The sequence below is a fragment of the Psammomys obesus genome, unplaced genomic scaffold (genome assembly GCF_907164565.1).
Source record: "Psammomys obesus unplaced genomic scaffold, mPsaObe1.curated_primary_1811, whole genome shotgun sequence".
Classification (NCBI taxonomy): domain Eukaryota; kingdom Metazoa; phylum Chordata; class Mammalia; order Rodentia; family Muridae; genus Psammomys; species Psammomys obesus.
This window is the reverse complement of record NW_026596131.1, coordinates 3,617,715-3,634,709: the sequence shown is the minus strand read 5'-3', so window position 1 is coordinate 3,634,709 and position 16,995 is coordinate 3,617,715. Positions and strand designations below refer to the sequence as shown.

At 43.1% G+C, this 16,995-nt stretch overlaps 1 protein-coding gene across 3 annotated transcripts in view; it reads right to left on the bottom strand.

Moving 5' to 3' along the window:
• The window catches only part of Helz (helicase with zinc finger), a 142,876-nt gene that overhangs the window by 76,506 nt on the left and 49,375 nt on the right, over positions 1–16,995 (bottom strand). For all 3 annotated transcript variants that reach the window (XM_055592127.1, XM_055592129.1, XM_055592128.1), the window contains 4 exons: positions 15,234–15,432; positions 14,737–14,844; positions 13,365–13,662; positions 4,728–4,995 (listed from right to left, as the gene is read on the bottom strand). In XM_055592127.1, the coding sequence (XP_055448102.1) occupies positions 4,728–4,995; positions 13,365–13,662; positions 14,737–14,844; positions 15,234–15,432 (873 nt within the window). The remainder of the gene's footprint in view (positions 1–4,727; positions 4,996–13,364; positions 13,663–14,736; positions 14,845–15,233; positions 15,433–16,995) is intronic.

The following is a 16,995-nucleotide window of genomic DNA, read 5'->3' as shown; positions in this document are numbered from 1 at the left end:
CTCCCTCTTCCTTACAGGCCCATGGACTTTGGGCCACCTGTCTAATCCTCCATTTCCATCCAGAATCAGCTGCCTCCTCAAAGCCCCAGTGCGCCCTCACCTTACTCTCTAATGGATGCCTTTTTCTCTGCATTCTCTATGCCCACACATGTAACACCAAATAACCTTTGAACTCTCCAATGTGTCTCCAAACCGGCGCTTCCATGCATTAGGCAAAAAGGCTCCAGCACTCAGTTATGTGTCCAAGCTGAGCTGTGCTGACGGTGCCTCTCTCACTAACTGCATTGACCACCATACAGTCCTGCTTTCTCAGGACACGGCTTAAATACCACGGCATCAGTCATTTGTAACTCAACATTTTTAACCTGGATTACTGTAATCACCTGTGAATGTGGCTTCCTACCTCTAGTCTACTCTCTTATCATCAGACACTAAATTGTCATTTCAACCACTTTATTCCCTAACAAATTCTTAAAATTCTGTAAATCATTTCTCAGCCATCTTAGGCAACATATTCAAATTTTACTGCTACATTTAGATTTCAACCTATCATCCATAACTTGACCATAACTAAAGCCCATAGCCTTACCTCAGCAAGAGAATTTTCTTGTGAGACACACTATGTGTCGTGTTGCACTAGAAAATAAACAAACACCCCAAGAGGCAGTCATTTTCCTGCAGAAGACTCACTGCATGCTGAGAATGCAGATTCAGACTTTCTACTAGAAAGCATTACTTTTATAGCTCATCTTCCTAAAAGGCTAGCATGCAAACTAAAATCCCGCTCACAGCCTCTCTGAGGTATTAAAATAATAGCATCTGACAGCCCAGAGCTTGAGAGTTAGCTCAACAGTTAAGGGCTCTTCCAGACGACCTGTGCCCACGTCAGGCAGCACACCACGTTTTCAATCAATCTTAAAGCCTATGTAATCTCAGCCTTCCCGGGAGGCAGAATAACAGCCAGTGGATTTTGCAATTGTTGTAAAAGCGCTTGTGTGGCTCCTAAGAAATGTGACTGTACCAACGCCATTTGTTAGGTCACTATCCCTGAGGTGGAATTTTAATTTTCAAATACCAGAGCTATACAGAAAGTCTGGTGTCACGAGATTTTTTTCCAATGACATGAACAAGAATCAGCTCCAAAATATGGGAAGGCCTGGTCTACTGATGCAGTGGGAGAAGCGAGGCTGGGGTGTGACACACGCCCCACATCTCACTCCAGGCCCGCAGGCTGTGCACCGAGGAGCTTGGCCACTGCAAGCTGAATGGAAACCACAGCTTCCAGTAATGTCTGTCTTTTGTAGACTTATTTTTATTGTTTTTAATTATGTGTATGTGGAGGACAAAATGCCTGTGTCAAGTGCTCCTAGAGGCCAAAGTGCTGGATCCTCTGAAGCTGGAGTTGAAGGCAGCTGCGAGCCACCTGATGTGGGTTCCAGGAACAGAACTGGGGTCCTCTCCAGCCCTAAAGTTTCTAAAAATATCTCTCTCAGAATTGAACATACTTTTTCCAAAGTAAGATCACTTAATGCACATCAACTCTGGCCTACGTTTGTTTTGTTTCTAAGGAGGAAACAAGCCCTGAAGCACCTGAAAGCCTCCCGTAAGTTCAATGAGATGAGGTGTGCTTTGCTTAGCCTGCACATTGCAAGCTTTTATAAACAGAGCCTCGCTCTGTAGCTCAGGCTGGTTCAGAACTGCTGGGCGGCCCCAAGCTGGCCTCGAACTCATGATCCTCTTGCCTTTGCTTCCTGCATGCTGGGATTACAGATGTGTGACACTAGGCCCAACTCTCTGGGAAGATGTGCTTTGTTTTTGTTTTGACACAGGCTCTTACTGTGTAGCCCTGACTGGCCTGCATTCACTGAACTCCACCTGCCTCTGCATCTCAAGTGCCAAATGCTGGGATTAAGAATATGCGCCACCAGGGCAGGGAAGTTCTAATCACTGCAATATCCACATAGGGTTCCTTCAGTAATGGGAGCAACACACATGCACATTCATGTGTTAATAAATTTCTTCAGAACAGACTACAGTCATAGTCAATACAAGCCTTCAATGATTTACATAAATGGGAGATTGAGGAGACAGCTCAGCAGGTGAACGTGCTGGCTGCAGGACCTGAGTTCAAGCCTTAGAACCCACACAAGAGCCCAATGCAGTACTCACACCTGGGATCTCAGTAGGAATGAAGGCAGGAGAACTGGCCATAAGCTCACAATATAGTGTGGCAGCCAAACAAGAGCAACCCCGCCTCATAATCCAGCTCAAAGGATAGACCCGAGTCCTGAAGACTGTCCTCGAACACCACATGTGCACTTGGGCACGCGGGAGTCCGCACTCTACACGCGCGCGCACACACACACACACACAGTAAAATCTTCCAAAAAAAAAAAAGATTTATATAAAGGGGCCATCACATATGAGCATTCAAGAGGAAAAGGGGGAGGGTGACAAGTTCAATATCAGCCTATGCTACACAGCGAGACTCCAAAAGAGAGAAAACAGGATAACCCAAAAGGACCCAGACATAGTCCCAGAATACTGAAAATATTTGGAAAGGTTATATTCCATTTAACCTACAAATAGAGGGGCTCAATATACTTTTAAGTGTTCATTTACTTTTTCTTTTTTGGATGAAAATTTCAAAATCTATTATTAGTGATAACGCAGTTTGAAGGAAAGATATATTAGCTAGACTATTTTTAATTTTTCTTTTTTATATTCTAGTTTATTCACTTTGTATCCCAGCTGTAGCTCCCTCTCTCATTCCATCCAAATCCCATCCTCCCTCATCTCCTCCCATGCCCCTCTCCAAGTCCACTGATAGGGGAGGTCCTCCTCCCCTTCCATCAAACCTAGCCTATCAGGCCTTATCAGGAAGAAAGGGGAACCCTCCTTCATTGCTGGTGGGAATGTAAACTTGTACAACCACTTTGGAAATCATTCTGGTGCTTTTTCAGGCAATTAGGAATAATGTTTTCTCAAGATCCAACTATACCACTCCTAGGTATATAATCAAAAGATGCTCAAGTACACAATAAGGACATTTCTTCAACCACGTTCATAGCAGCTTTATTTATAATAGTCAGAACCTGGAAACAACCCAGATGTCCCTCAACTGAGGAATGGATACAGAAATTGTGGTACATTTACACAATGAATACTACTCAGCAATTAAAAATAAGGAAATCATGAAATTTGCAGGCAAATGGAGGGATCTAGAAAAGATCATCCTGAGTGAGGTATCCCCGAAGCAGAAAGACACACATGGAATATTCTCACTTATAAGTGGAGGTTAGACATATAATATAGGATAAATATACTAAAATCTGTACACCTAATGAAGCTAAGCAAGGAGGAGGACCCTGGGTAAGATAATCAATCCTCACTCAAAAGACAAATCAGATGGACATTGGAAAAAGGAGAAAAGAGGGAACAGGACAGGAGCCTAACACAGAGAGCCTCTGAAAGACTTTACCCAGCAGGATATCAAGGCAGATGCTAAGACTCATAACCAAACTTTGGGCAGAGTGCAGGGAATCTTATGAAAGGAAGAGGAGATAGTAAGACCTGAAGGGGATAGGAGCTCCATAAGGAGAGCAACAGAACCAAAAAAATCTGGGCACAGGGGTCTTTTCTGAGACTGATACTCCAACCAAGGACCATTCTGGGATATAACCTAGAACCCCTGCTCAAATGTAGCCCATGGCAGCTCAGATTCAAGTGGGTACCCTAATAAGGGGAACAGGGACTGTCTCTGACATGAACTCAGTGGCTGGCTCTTTGATCACTTCCCCCTGAAGGGGGAGCAGCCTTGCCAGGCCACATAGGAGGCTAGACTATATTTAAAAGAAAAAATTGTTACAAAAATGTAATCATGTCTCACTGAAGTTCAATTTTGAAGATTCATCCTATTTCACCTAAACAGTAAAAAACTACTCTCAAAATAACCACAGCCTTATTAATACTTTCACTCACTCACACTTTTGTATAAGACTACTTCTCTTACTTTGATCCATAGTGTTTTGCTTTCAGCCCTTGGTATATAGGTGTGGCTAAAATATAAGAAGACAGAGCACTTATAAATTGCTATAAAGCAATTCATTATCAAATTATTTTCCTTTAAAACATTTCATTCTTCAAAGAACTTTTAAAATATGTGGCTTACTTCCATTTTTGTACATTTATTCAACAAGTAGTCGTTAAGGGCTTGCTATGGCCTGCACTCACTTAGAAGCATCTCAAAAGCAGGGACCAGTTCTACCAAAAGAGAGAACTGGTCCCAGAGTAGACACATAGTAAGGTCTTTTGAGAAAGAACCCCACATACTAAACACAATTCTTATTTGCACTTCCATTAAAGATAGAATACAGAGCGCCAGGGGTGCTGGCTCATGCCTGTAACCCTAACATTTAGGAGGCAGAACCAGGACTACTGAGAGTTCAAGTCCAGTCTGGCCTATACAGTAAGTCCTAGGCCAGCCAGGACTTCACAGCAAAACCCTGTTTCTAAATTAATTAACTAGTTAAATAAAAAAATTCAGCTAGTAAAGGAAAAAAAAAAACATTTTAATGGTCATCTTCTGTTAAGCACATCTCCACTGTAAAGTTAAAAGAAAAAAAAAGGTTACTGTAAAGGGAGAGAAAGGAAAAGAGGAGTGGAGGGCTGGAGAGGAGGAAAGGGTGGGGAGGATGTGGGGAGGGGGAGGCTCTCCTGGAACTTACCTGCTGACTTCTTTATACTGGGCTATCTCCTCAATATAAAGCAGGTCGTGCAGCCGTGACTGATAGTTTGTCTTGGTCAATGATTTGTCTAGAACGGACTGTGTAAACAGCTGGTCGGCAGAGAGAGGAATTTGGTATCTGCTCAGAAGGCTCTTCTCCAAATCAGTAGTTTCATTGGGTTCAAAATCTACAATAGTCTTAGAAGAAGAATCCCAGCGCTTGGCTGTGGTCACCAGCTGCTGCTTTGCGTGCATCAGGTATTCAAGGTCTACACGAAAACAGGAAGCACATTTACAAAGGAACATGACATTAAACTCTCACATGTGTAACTACTCATCTGTGTAACAGAACTTTATATACTAGAGATAAAATTCTTAAAAATAAACAACACAAAACTCATTGAGAGTACTTTCCCCATGCCAGACATAGTTTTGATCATTTTAACAAAGTAACATTGTAAGGAAACCTGTATCTTCTAGGCTAGGTCATGCCACAGATAGTTATTTTGGGGAAACGTTCCGAACTTAACTCTTCAGTCAAGAGAAACCTGATCCGCAGGAGAAAGACCTGACAAAATTCCTTGTATGATAAAATGCAGCAAGTGATGGATGACAGTCACTTTCTTCCTCACCCTACAAGTACCTGCCCCATAAACAAAGAGAAGAACAAAAGTCTTGAAGTTCTGGTCTTTGCTTGTGTGACAAAGCGCAGAGAGACTGTCTGAACGCCACCTTGCTACCAGCGTCAATCTGTTAGAGGGCACGGGTGTACAACACTGCTGACTCCATGAAACATGTGACAGGAAGTCGCTTGAATGCCACTTCTCAAAAGTCCCTGGTAAACGCAGCAAAATCATACTGTAAGCAGGGTACAATGTCAAAATCAGGAACTGTCAGGCTCTGGCATCTTTGAAAAAGATGCAGCATAAACCAGCAAGAATGAAAGCCACCCACCATGAGACTTACTGGGTGGACCATGACTGCTCTAGAAGAGCGAGACTGGGCCAAAAGGTAGAAAGCTGTTTAACTGGACCTCTCGGCCAAGATTCAGCTTTACCATAAGGGGAAAGACTTTCCTGCTTCAGAGAGAGCCAGGAAAAGCCACATTAAGCGAGCTCTGAATTAGAACAAGTGTGACTGCAACCTCTCGTTCAGTTAGTGCTTTGGCAAGTTTGTTTATTTATTGGTTACTCTGCAGTTCTGGAGGTCAAACCCAAAGCCCAACATATTCTACCACTGAACTATTCCCCAAGCTCTGACGCTGCAACTTCTAGATATCACACAGGCCTTACGAACAGTCACTCACAAGGACTTCACAACAGCAGCAGATATTCTAACACCTCGATTAAAAATATAGAAAAGCCCTCATCTCTAACATTTGATCCTTGTACAAGCCGTTTTCTAAGAGGTTGTTATTTCTCAGATGGTAAGCACAATTGTCACAATAGTAAAGATTAGCTGCCACTAAAAATAGACCCTTGCTCAGATGTAGCCCATGGGTAGCTTCGTCTCCATATGGGTTCCCTACTAAGGGGAGAAGGGCAGTCACTGGCATCAACTCCGTTGTCTGCTCTTTGACCATGTCCCCCTGGTAAGGTGGCCTTACTGGGCCACAGAGAAAGAGGATCCAGAGAGTCCTGATGAAACCTGAAAGGCTAGGTTTAATAGGGAGGAGGACCTCCCCTATCAGTGGACTCGGGGAGGGACATGGGGGAGAAGAGGGAGGGAGAGTGGGACCGGGAGGATATGAGGGAGGGGGCTACAGCTGGGATACAAAGGGACTAAATAATAAGTAATAGTAATAAAGAAAAAAATTAAAAATATACTTCAAACCACTCTGGAGGCTGAAGAGATAGCTCAGCAATTAAGAGCACTTACTGCTCTTTTCCAAGGACCAGAGTATAACTTCTAGAACCTATGACAGAAAGCTCATAGCCACCCATGACTCCAGCTCCATGGGACGGACATCCCCTTCTGATATCCATAGGTACCAAGACATATGGCATACACACATACACATACACATACACACACACACACACACACACACACACACACACACACACAAATAAGTAAGTAAATAAATTTAAGTAAAAAAATAATCTGCCCTGGATCAAGCCTGGTAGCAAACACCTTTAATCTTAGCATTTAAAAGCCAAGCAAATTTCTGTGAGTTCAAGGCCACCTTGGTAGATATAGCAACATCCAGGCTAGACAGGGCTATAAAATAAGTCCCTTTATTTAAAAAAAAAAAAAAAAGAAAAAAAAGAGAGTATATAGAAGGATGTCCAACTTCTATTATAAGGTGGGAAACTTACATTTCATAATTACATTCTACAGTTTTATTTAAGTGAATTCAGACTAAAAGCAACACATTCTCATTCCACTTAAAAGTCATGGACTATTCCTGTGTCCCTTAAAGTGTTCGGACAATAATAGACTTAAAACAGTCTCCTGAGGGCACTGCTGGTCTCATGTTAAAATCTACACAAATTATCTGTTTTTTACTAGAAGTAGTCACATGTTGGGGATGTGGTATAGCAGCAGCATTTTTGACATTTTATGTAGATAGTGCCATAATTCACGCTTCAGTTTTGGGAAATGATTAGTGCAAGTCACACCACAAAATTTTCAAGCAATGTTAATTTTTATCCCATTTCTTTTGTTGGGGCAAGGGGGTGGAAATCTCAGTATGTAGCCCAGGCTACCCTAGAACACATGATTCTTCTCAGCCTCAGCCTCCCAAGTACTGAGATTAGGTTCTGGGCCACCACACCCACTCTGTTAATGACTGTGAAGGGGCAGGGAAAGCTGTGGCCAGAAAGAGAAGAGCTGAAAACAGCCCAGTGTGCCAGCCTCAAAAGATCGTGCGTGAACGGCTGGCGGCTCCTAATTCTCATGGGAAACTGAATCTGGCTTCTACCTCTGCTCTTCATTCCTCTTATGGCTTTTTGTTTGTTTTCTTTCCCTTGTTTTTTAAAGTGGTCTTTTTTGGGAGGAGGGGTTGTTTTAGAGAGAACTGTCCTCTATAGCTATATGGCCTGGAACTTGCAGTCATTCCTCTGCCTCAGCCTCTTGACTACTGGGATTACAGGGGTGAACCACCCCCCCCCCCAGCTCCATTCCTCTTCATCTGAAAAAGAATCTGTTGAACTGTATAATGACCCCCTTAATTTATAGTGCTTAAAGGTCATTAGCTTTTGAGTGCCACTTAGGGAGAAGGTAAAGTCCCCCTCCCCCACCCCCCTGGGACACTGAACACAGCTGCTCCTACAGGTGTGCTCACTGTCATCTCCAGCTGCAGCTCCCCTAACCTGCTATCACCAGACTTGGGTAGTGCTCAGGACTGCTGAGCCAGCACATCCATGCCATGATGCCCTCAACCTACACCAGCCTAAAACCAATCACACTCTGGAAAGACAAAAACAAGTCTGAACCAACATTCACAGAGTTTAACACTGCACGTTAGCAGTGCTTATCAGCACTCTTATTAACCAACCCTATAACAATAATCTCCAAGTGAAGCTGACAGGAACCTCAGAACTCGCTACCCTGAGATGTAGCAAATATGCAGAAGCTGTAAATACATTTAATAAAAATTAAAGTAGACTATACACAGGGGGTTAACTGCAGGAGGAAAAAAATCCCTAATCCCCTCTTGGTACATAAGTAAAAAGGCTTTGGACACTGCAGATAATAACAACAGTGGCGGGTGAATCTGTGGAGCTGTGTTTTCATTCATCAATAGCTAAATTAACTAAGGAAGGGTTTAGTTCAACAATGAAAAATGAAATAGGAAAATGTCATCTGTCATGTAACTCAACTGTGAGTCTCCCTGAGTCACTCTAATGCAATGAAATACTGTTCTCGGTTAGTCTGAAGGGCACAGCCTTTGGTGGCTGAGGCACACTAGGACTGAGGGAGAGAGTGGGCAGCATTCCTTACCATAGGAGCCGCTAGTAACATCAATGGAATGTCGTGTAAGAAGCATGAGCTAAAAGATGGCCCAGTAGAGCCAAATGTGTAACTTTATGGAAGAAACATAGACAGTACAAAGCTTGCTCTTCGGTTGTGCTGGCTAGTTTTATGTCAACTTGATGCAAACTAGAGTCATTTGGGAAGAGGAATTCTCAGTGAGAAAATGCCTCCATGCTTTGGCCTGTAGCTAAGTCTGTTGCACATTGTCTTTATTAGGGATTGGTGTGGGAGGGCCCAGCCCATTGTGGGTGCTAAACAACACACACACAAACACACACACATTGGCAGACCTGGTTTCTATAAGAAAGCAGACTGAGCACGCCACAGAGACCAGGACAGTAAGCAGCACTCCTCCATGACCTGTTCACCAGCTCGTCTCTAGGTTCCTGCCCTGTGTGAGTTCCTCTCACCGACTGCCTTCAATGATGAACTGTGAATTAGAAGTATAAGAGACATAAACCCTTTCCTCCCAAGCCGCTTTTGGTCATGGTGCTTATACAGCGAGAGCAACCTCAGCTAGAAATTGTATCAAGAGTAGAGTATTGCTGTGATAGACTTGACCAGGTTTTGAGGAGGATTGTAGAAGGACTTTGGGCTGGAAAATCCAATGAGTGCTCAGAGCTCAGTGGGCTGTTTTGTGGGAACTGAAAAAACTGAGCAAACACCAATGGCCTCCGTATCCGTTCCTGTCATCAAGTTCCTGCCTTGAGTGTCTGCCTTTATTCCTCTGGATGATGGACTTCAAGCTGCAATATGAGATAAACCCTTCCTCTCCAAGCTGCTTTTAGTCTTGGTATGTTACCACAAAAATATAAACCCTTATGAAGACACCAACAAATCGCCAATCAAGTGGCTAGGGCAAGCAGTAACGACAGACATTTCCCATTCAAATTCCATTTTCCTTCATCACTAAATAAATCTATTTGCATGTAAAGTCAAATTATATTTTAATTTAAAATATATCGAAAACAAGACAAAACCCAGACCTGATTCGGATACATTCTCAGATCTGTACATGCGACACTTTTTTCATTATTGTCCCAATGATGAATAGGCTGAGCATGAAGTAAAAAGGACCAGGCTGTCACCCTGCTACCAACTCCGCAAGGCAATTGTCTTGTTCTTGTGTTTCTGGATGTTGTCCACACAAGCATTCCAGGGAAGGACAGAAAATACAAGACTGATATTTCATTTCTAGCAGCTAAGAGTAGTGTACAGAACGGTAGCTGTACTTCAACAAGTTTTAGCCCTCAAATTCTTTGCTGACAAAAACCTCTGTGCTAAGCCAGGAGAAGTGGCACACACCTGTAATCCCAGCCCTCAGGGAGGCAAAGGCAGGCCTATGAATCTGAGGCCAGCCTGGTCTACAAAGCTAGTCCAGGATAACCAAGGCTACACAGAGAAACCCTGTGGGGGTAGGGGAGCCAGGACTCTGTGATAATAGTAAAAAATGCTGACTGTTAAAAAAATTAAGAAGCTGGAAAGGTATCAAAGCAATTAAGAGCACTGGCTGTTCTTCCAGAGGGCTTGGGTCAATTCCCAGCACCTGTACAGCAGCACATAACTAGAAAATCCAATATCTTCTCTTGGCCTCTGTGGGCACCAGCGATACGTGCCCAGATAGGCATGCTGTCCCCAGATAGGCAGCACAGATAGGCATGCAGGCAAAATATTCATACACAAAAACAAAATAAGATAAAAATAATTTTAAAAAATGTAAAAGCCACTGAAACAATAAACCAGTTTTATAATATGACTGCCCTGCTTCTGTTACTCAGGAAGGCTATCGGGACTCACACCCCATGGAAGCAAGTACCTCTATACTGTCAAAAACACCGGGACAAAGGAGTAAGATACTTGATGATATCGATTTTAAGAATAGCAAATCTAAACTGGGTGTAGTGATATACACCTTTAATCCTAGCACTCAGGAGGCAGAGGCAGGAGGATCTTTATGAGTGAGTTCCAGGACAGCCAGGACTACACAGTGAGAACATGCATCAGAAAAGAGAGAAAAAGGGTGGGGGAGAAAGAGGAGGAGGAGGAAAAAAAAAAAAAAAAAACAAGCAGGGTTGGAGAGATGGCTCAGTAGTTAAAAGCCATCTTCCAAAGAGCCCAGGTTCAGTTCCCAGCACCACAATGAACAGCTCACAGTTGCCTGTGACTCAGCTCCCAAACAATGTCCACTTCAGACCTCTGAAAAGCACCCTCATACCCATGGCGCATGTGAGCACACACAAATGAAAAAGAGAGAAGAGGGGCTGGAGTGATGGCTCAGTGGTTAAGAGCACCATCTGTTCTTCCAAAGGACCTGGGTCCAATTCCCAGCACCCACATGGCAGCTCACAACTGTCTATACCTCCCAATTCTAAGGGATCTGACAGCTTCACACTAATGCACATAAAATTAAATAATAAATTTTAAAAAAGAGAGAGAGGAGAGGAGAGGGAGAGGGAGAGGAGGAGAAGAGACGAAGAAGAAGAAGAAGAAGAAGAAGAAGAAGAAGAAGAAGAAGAAGAAAATTGCCAAAGGTAGAGCAAGGGGGTAGGCAGGACAGCGCAGCGGATAAAGCCGCAGTTGATAAAGGCCCTGCCACCAAGCCTGACAGTCTTGAGTTTGAGCCCTGGAATCACATGATAGGAGAAAACTGACTCTAAAATTCCTCTGATCTCCACACATGTTCTGTGGCACATTTGTGCCCCTCTCCCAGTCAATAAAATAACATGCAAAATTAACCTGCTTAATGTCAAGTGCCTTGACCTGCTGAGCAATCTCACTAGCCTAAGAACAACTCTTTCAAACGCCTGCTATGAGCTGAACATGGCCCGCTTACTTCCGGCCCTCATACTCCTGAGGCAGGTACTGCTCCATTCCCTAAATGCTTCCCCATCAAGCTCAGAGACAGCAGAGACCCAGGATTCATGTCCAGCTCAGTGTGACATCATCAGGGCTCTTTTTCCCCGAAGCAAAGTGCACTGAGAGCAGTCAAAGTGCCCCTTTCCTTCCCATCAGAGCACCCTCAAGTCACCTTCATTACTTCTGCTCATCATCCACTCAACCCGCAACCTTTCCCTTTTTATTGCAGACATTTAACATCCACTAGTATGGATTTTTAACACTTGCAAAGGTATTCTTACGGGAAAACAAGCCAGGATGATAGACCACTGATCTGCAGACACTTCTGAAACACGCTCCATTAGGATGCCAGAGAGAGGAGTTTGTTCTCTTCTCTTTCTACACTTTGACCCAGCTCAGTTCTGAAGTGCTGAAAGTGCAGTCATGCCCAGGACCGATTTCTCACAACACCTAAAATATTTACCATCTATTCTTTCATAAAAAAATTTGTTATGCCCTGTGCTTTTATTTGTATTTTACCTACTGACATATCTATTTAGCTATGGAAATTAACATTTATTTTGTTCATACTGAGGAAATGACAAAATTACATACAACCAAATAAAACATAAATGGAATCAAACAAGGCAGAAATGAGATAAAATGAAGTCTGGGTTATATCAGCACACACAAAGAAGACATCATCTAGCCACAAAAGCTTGGCACAAATGTTACAGTGAAGGCCAGGCACGGCCACACACACTTGTCATTCCAATGGGCAAGGGGCGTAGGGGTGGGAGGACACTGAGGCAGGAGACTTGTGAATTCAAGGTCAGCCTGGGCTACTTAGTGAGACCCTGTCCTAGGGGGGAAAAAATTAATGAATAAATTAATCTGTTAGCCTCAATTTACAGGGGCAAACAAACAAACAAAAAAACAACAACAACAAAAACAAAGAGAAAGGTAGAACAATGCCACCACCTGGTCACCACACCAAACCATCAGCCTCCTGCTCTCCGCTCATGAAAAGAAAACTACTCCAGGTTCTGAGCAATGGGACAGCATGGGACTTGAAGACAAGCCTCCTCCACCTTATGGTTGATTCCAGTCAGCAGAGTGGCAAATTTCCTATCGTTCACTGCATGGTGTTGTTAACAAAATCCTTAATCATTTGTTAAGTAAGTTAAAGCACCTATAATCCAACCAAGCCACAGAAGTGCAGGCTAACATGCCCTTTCCCTACAGTACAGGCACTAGCAACAATACACAAATCAAACCCGCTGCAGCAGCCAGAAAGTGCTTCTGTGCTGAAACCAGGGACACCTGAAAAGGACCACACAGAGCCTGTTCAGACACCCTGCCCTCCTTAACAGGAGCGAAGGTACATGCTGACATAAGGCTGATACTGACAATGTATTAACATCAGCAAAGCCAACTGAACAGTCAGTAGGAAATGGAAACAGACACTGTAGGTATATAGGTCATTCATTACCAGAAGAAAGGCACTCTAGTCGAACAAGTACTGAAAGGTTTGGCTGTGCTAACATCTTACCTTAACATGAAATTGCTAGACCAAAATAAACCGAATTACCAAGTCATATAAGTTAAGTTCAGGGGGCCTCAAGGCAAGATTTCCCTGTTGACTGAGTAAAGAGCTCAAGGTTCAACCTGACCATTTTGTGGTCATTACACACTGCATCTGTCAACGTCACAGGGATTTCCCCTTTTACTCCCTCCCTATCTGTGCAATATTTAGGGGTCAATACATATCTGTTAAGCTTGCCTTTTAATACAGTGTATTGGGGGAAAAAAGTCTAAATATTACCTTCTGTAGAAGCTGCATCAATCATTACTCTTTGCATGAGTACTGGCTCCAATCCAAAGTCGAAAACAATGGTTTGGCGAAAAGTTCCAAATATTTCTGTGTTAAATGCTATCCCGACTTTATACACGTAATGATCTAATCCATTTTGGGCCATCTTTCCTCCTATCCATTCTTGACAGTTCTCGGGGACTTCTTGTGATACCTGGGTAGTCCTATCTCCGGCAGATATGGCAATGATACTAAAGTGAGGGCGATGCGCGTCATAAAGCAGTGCCACCCGACACAGCATTCTTGCAGGCTACAAGGAAGTTAAAATAATTCATTGAGTACAAGGGGGTGGATATTCAGCTGTAACTGGGCTCTTCAAGGAAAATGTTTCCAGAAGGGCCTGCTACACCCCATGTTTCTAAGGTATGATGTTGCGCAACAAACTATGCTCACAAGCTATTTAAGGAAAAAATAAAAAATAAAAAAAAACAGAGACAAAACAGAATGGTTAAAGCAAAGTTTCTAAAATGACAGACGTATGCTACGTCTTCAGCCTCCCTGGACCTTCTGTGTACAGTCATCTTTCCCTGTGGCAAATTCTGCCCCCGTCAGTCAGCCTCTAACTGTTCACAGAGCCTCCCACAGGAGGCTTCCCAGGAGGACACCCCTGAGAGCACTGGATTGGGTTCAGGGCTGAAGCTAAACATTCTTAGACTTTCCATCTCAAGGTGCAGATGGTCCCATGAAGAAATACCACCAAAAAGAACTCAGAACTTCTCCACCGAACGTATTCACTGACATGGATAACTGTACTCCAGTCGTAAACTGTGACCATCATAATTTAAAATGAGAAGCCCTGCGGAAGATGTCCCATGTTGAAAATCCCTCTCCAGGGCTGGGGATATAGCTCAGTGGTAGAACATGTGGCTAGCACGGGCAAGGCCCATGAAACACCAAAAAAAGAGGAAATAAAGACACACAATTACAGAATTTGTGACTTCATCAAATGAAAATATAAAAATTGGTTTTCACTGAAAAAAAAAAAAATCTTAGAACTGCCAGATTAAATAATTAAATTATCAAGTAGTTAATTGTAAGCCATGAACCCCATCCTATGTCCCAAGTTTAGAAAGTAATGTATGTCAAAATTCTTTAGCAAGTAATTAAGAAAGTGTCCTACATAGCTAAACAGATCTTACTTCAAAATGGAAAAAAGTATATTTAATGACTGAAAAATAGAAACCCACTTTGACACAATGCAGAACCTACATAAAGTGTATTGGGTAAAACATTTTCAACACTCTGTTAACAGACATTTAGAGATTCAATAAGCTTCAAGAAACCAAACCAAACCGGTCTTCTTTAATTGGCACAGGCTTCATACCTTACAGGTCAGAGCGAAGGTCCACGTCTGGTGGGATTTTTTGGTGTTGACAGTGACTGACAGGTCAGGGTTGTGCTCCACCTGAACCCCCTCTATGCACTCGCTAAGCTGAAAGCAGAGAGCAATCCCTGTTACGTCTGAGGACGGAAACACAAGTGAGACCCCAGCAAAGTGTCAGCCATGAGCACAGACGCAGCACTTGTCGACCACAGGATTTCACACGCTACCTTCCGGTCATTCTGACAAGCGCGACATGTGATGCAGTTAAGCAAGATAGAAAAGAAAATTAACTACTGCAAGCTGAGAAGCAAAACCTCCCTGAGTGAAGGCCATTACTGTAGAAGCTGCCCTGCATTGTAACAAACGGGCCAACTTCGTTTACTAAGGACACGTTCCTTAGTGGATTAAAGAAATAATCTACAGGTTAGCGCATGAGAAAGCAAAGATGAAGCCAGTGCGCTTAGAGCAAGACCACAAGGTAGTCAGGAGGCTCTTACCACTTTCTCAGGAGACAGGGAGCTCATCCACTTTTCTATCAAGGTCTCCATGTAGCTGCCTGAGAGCTGTTTATTCTCATTTTGCTGCTTCAGCTTTATCAACCGTGAGGCATATCTTTTCTGCCACTCTGCTAGCTCTTCCTGGGAATGTGCTGAAGTACACTGGGCACCATACCTACAGATTCCTTGCTCTAAAAACCTAAGCAGAATGGGAAAAACTAGTTTAGCATGTACTGCATTCAACCATTCAAACATAACTTCCGCCATTTGTGCTCTGCCTCCTCAGTAACCAGCAAGCATCCTTTGAGAGGCCGGATTTATCACTGTCAAGTCCAGTGAAGAGAGATGGTCAAAGCATCAATTCCCAACCCAATAGACACTGACTTCGTGCTTGGAAACACGGTGACCTTAAAGCACAATAATCTACAGAGACCCCTCCGCCCAGATGATAGAAAGACATGCTTCCTTTATGCTCTGTTACACAGTTCCTTTCAGCACACAATCTTCCTGAAGCAACAGTGGCAGCCAGTGGGCCATGGCTGGCTCCCCGAATGGCATGAGCACGCTCTGCCTTCGAGGAACTGCACTGTTGCAACCGCTGTCATGTAATGCTTTTCCTCTTCCTGCATAACTCCACTGAAACTACTAGCTAATGTTAAATTTCAAATACATTTAGAATAAAAGTTTTATACGTAGAGGCTCAAATTCACTTGTTCTTTTCAAGGGGTAAATACAAAATGTTGACACAGAGCTAGTGGCCCCTTCTGAAGTGACCGTGAAAGACGTGAACCTACAATGATATTGCTGATTAACTCCTCATTTGCTCCAAACAACCCGTGAGGAGTCATGTATCTGCCCTGTTATATATACAAATGTCTTCATGTTACAAAAATTCGTCTTTCTATATTTCTAAATTATTTCACTCCTTATTAGTTAAGAGAACTGGCTGCTTTTCCAGAGGACCCAGTTTCAATTCCTGGACCCCACACGGCAGCTCATAACTGTCTATAACTCCTGTCCAAGGGGAGACTCCAACACGCTCTTTGAGCCTCTGTGGGAAATAGGCACACTCATGGTAAACAGATACACATGCAGGCATATGGTGGGGCCCGTCTGTGGTCTCAGTACTCGGGAGGCAGAGGCAGGCGGATCTCTGTGAGTTCGAAGCCAGCCTAGACTACAAAGTGAGTTCCAGGACAGCCAGGGCTACACAGAGAAATACTGTCTCAAAAACCAAAGAAACAAACAATTCTTTCCCTCTGTAAAAAAGGGTTCTATTCTCATCTAGACTCTAATTCTCAGGTTTCTTTTCCAAAGGATTGCATCCTCTCTCCAGTAAGTTGGCACCATCAAAACCTGCAGTGTTTACTATTTCTGTTCCTTATTTTCACTACAAAAACAAACTGCTGTCTTGACCATGTCTCATGAGGGCACATATCAGACTGCTGTCGCTAAGCCAAGCAACCTCACAGTCTGCACAGTGTCGCCAAGTCATTCACTCTCATGAAAGGAGCTCAAGAGCTCATCTTTTAAAACAGGACTTTAGTTGACTTTCCACAGTTTTAGAAATAATAATTATTAATAGTGAATTACATAATTCTGAAAGACCTTCAAATGCAACGTAACCAAAAATTCCATATATAACTACACGACAGCACTTTTTTCAGACATCATTACAATAGTTGACTATGACTGATTCTGTGCTCTCTTTCAGCTTACAAGAACTAATTTCAACTCCAATTACCACATCTAAGTAAATTCC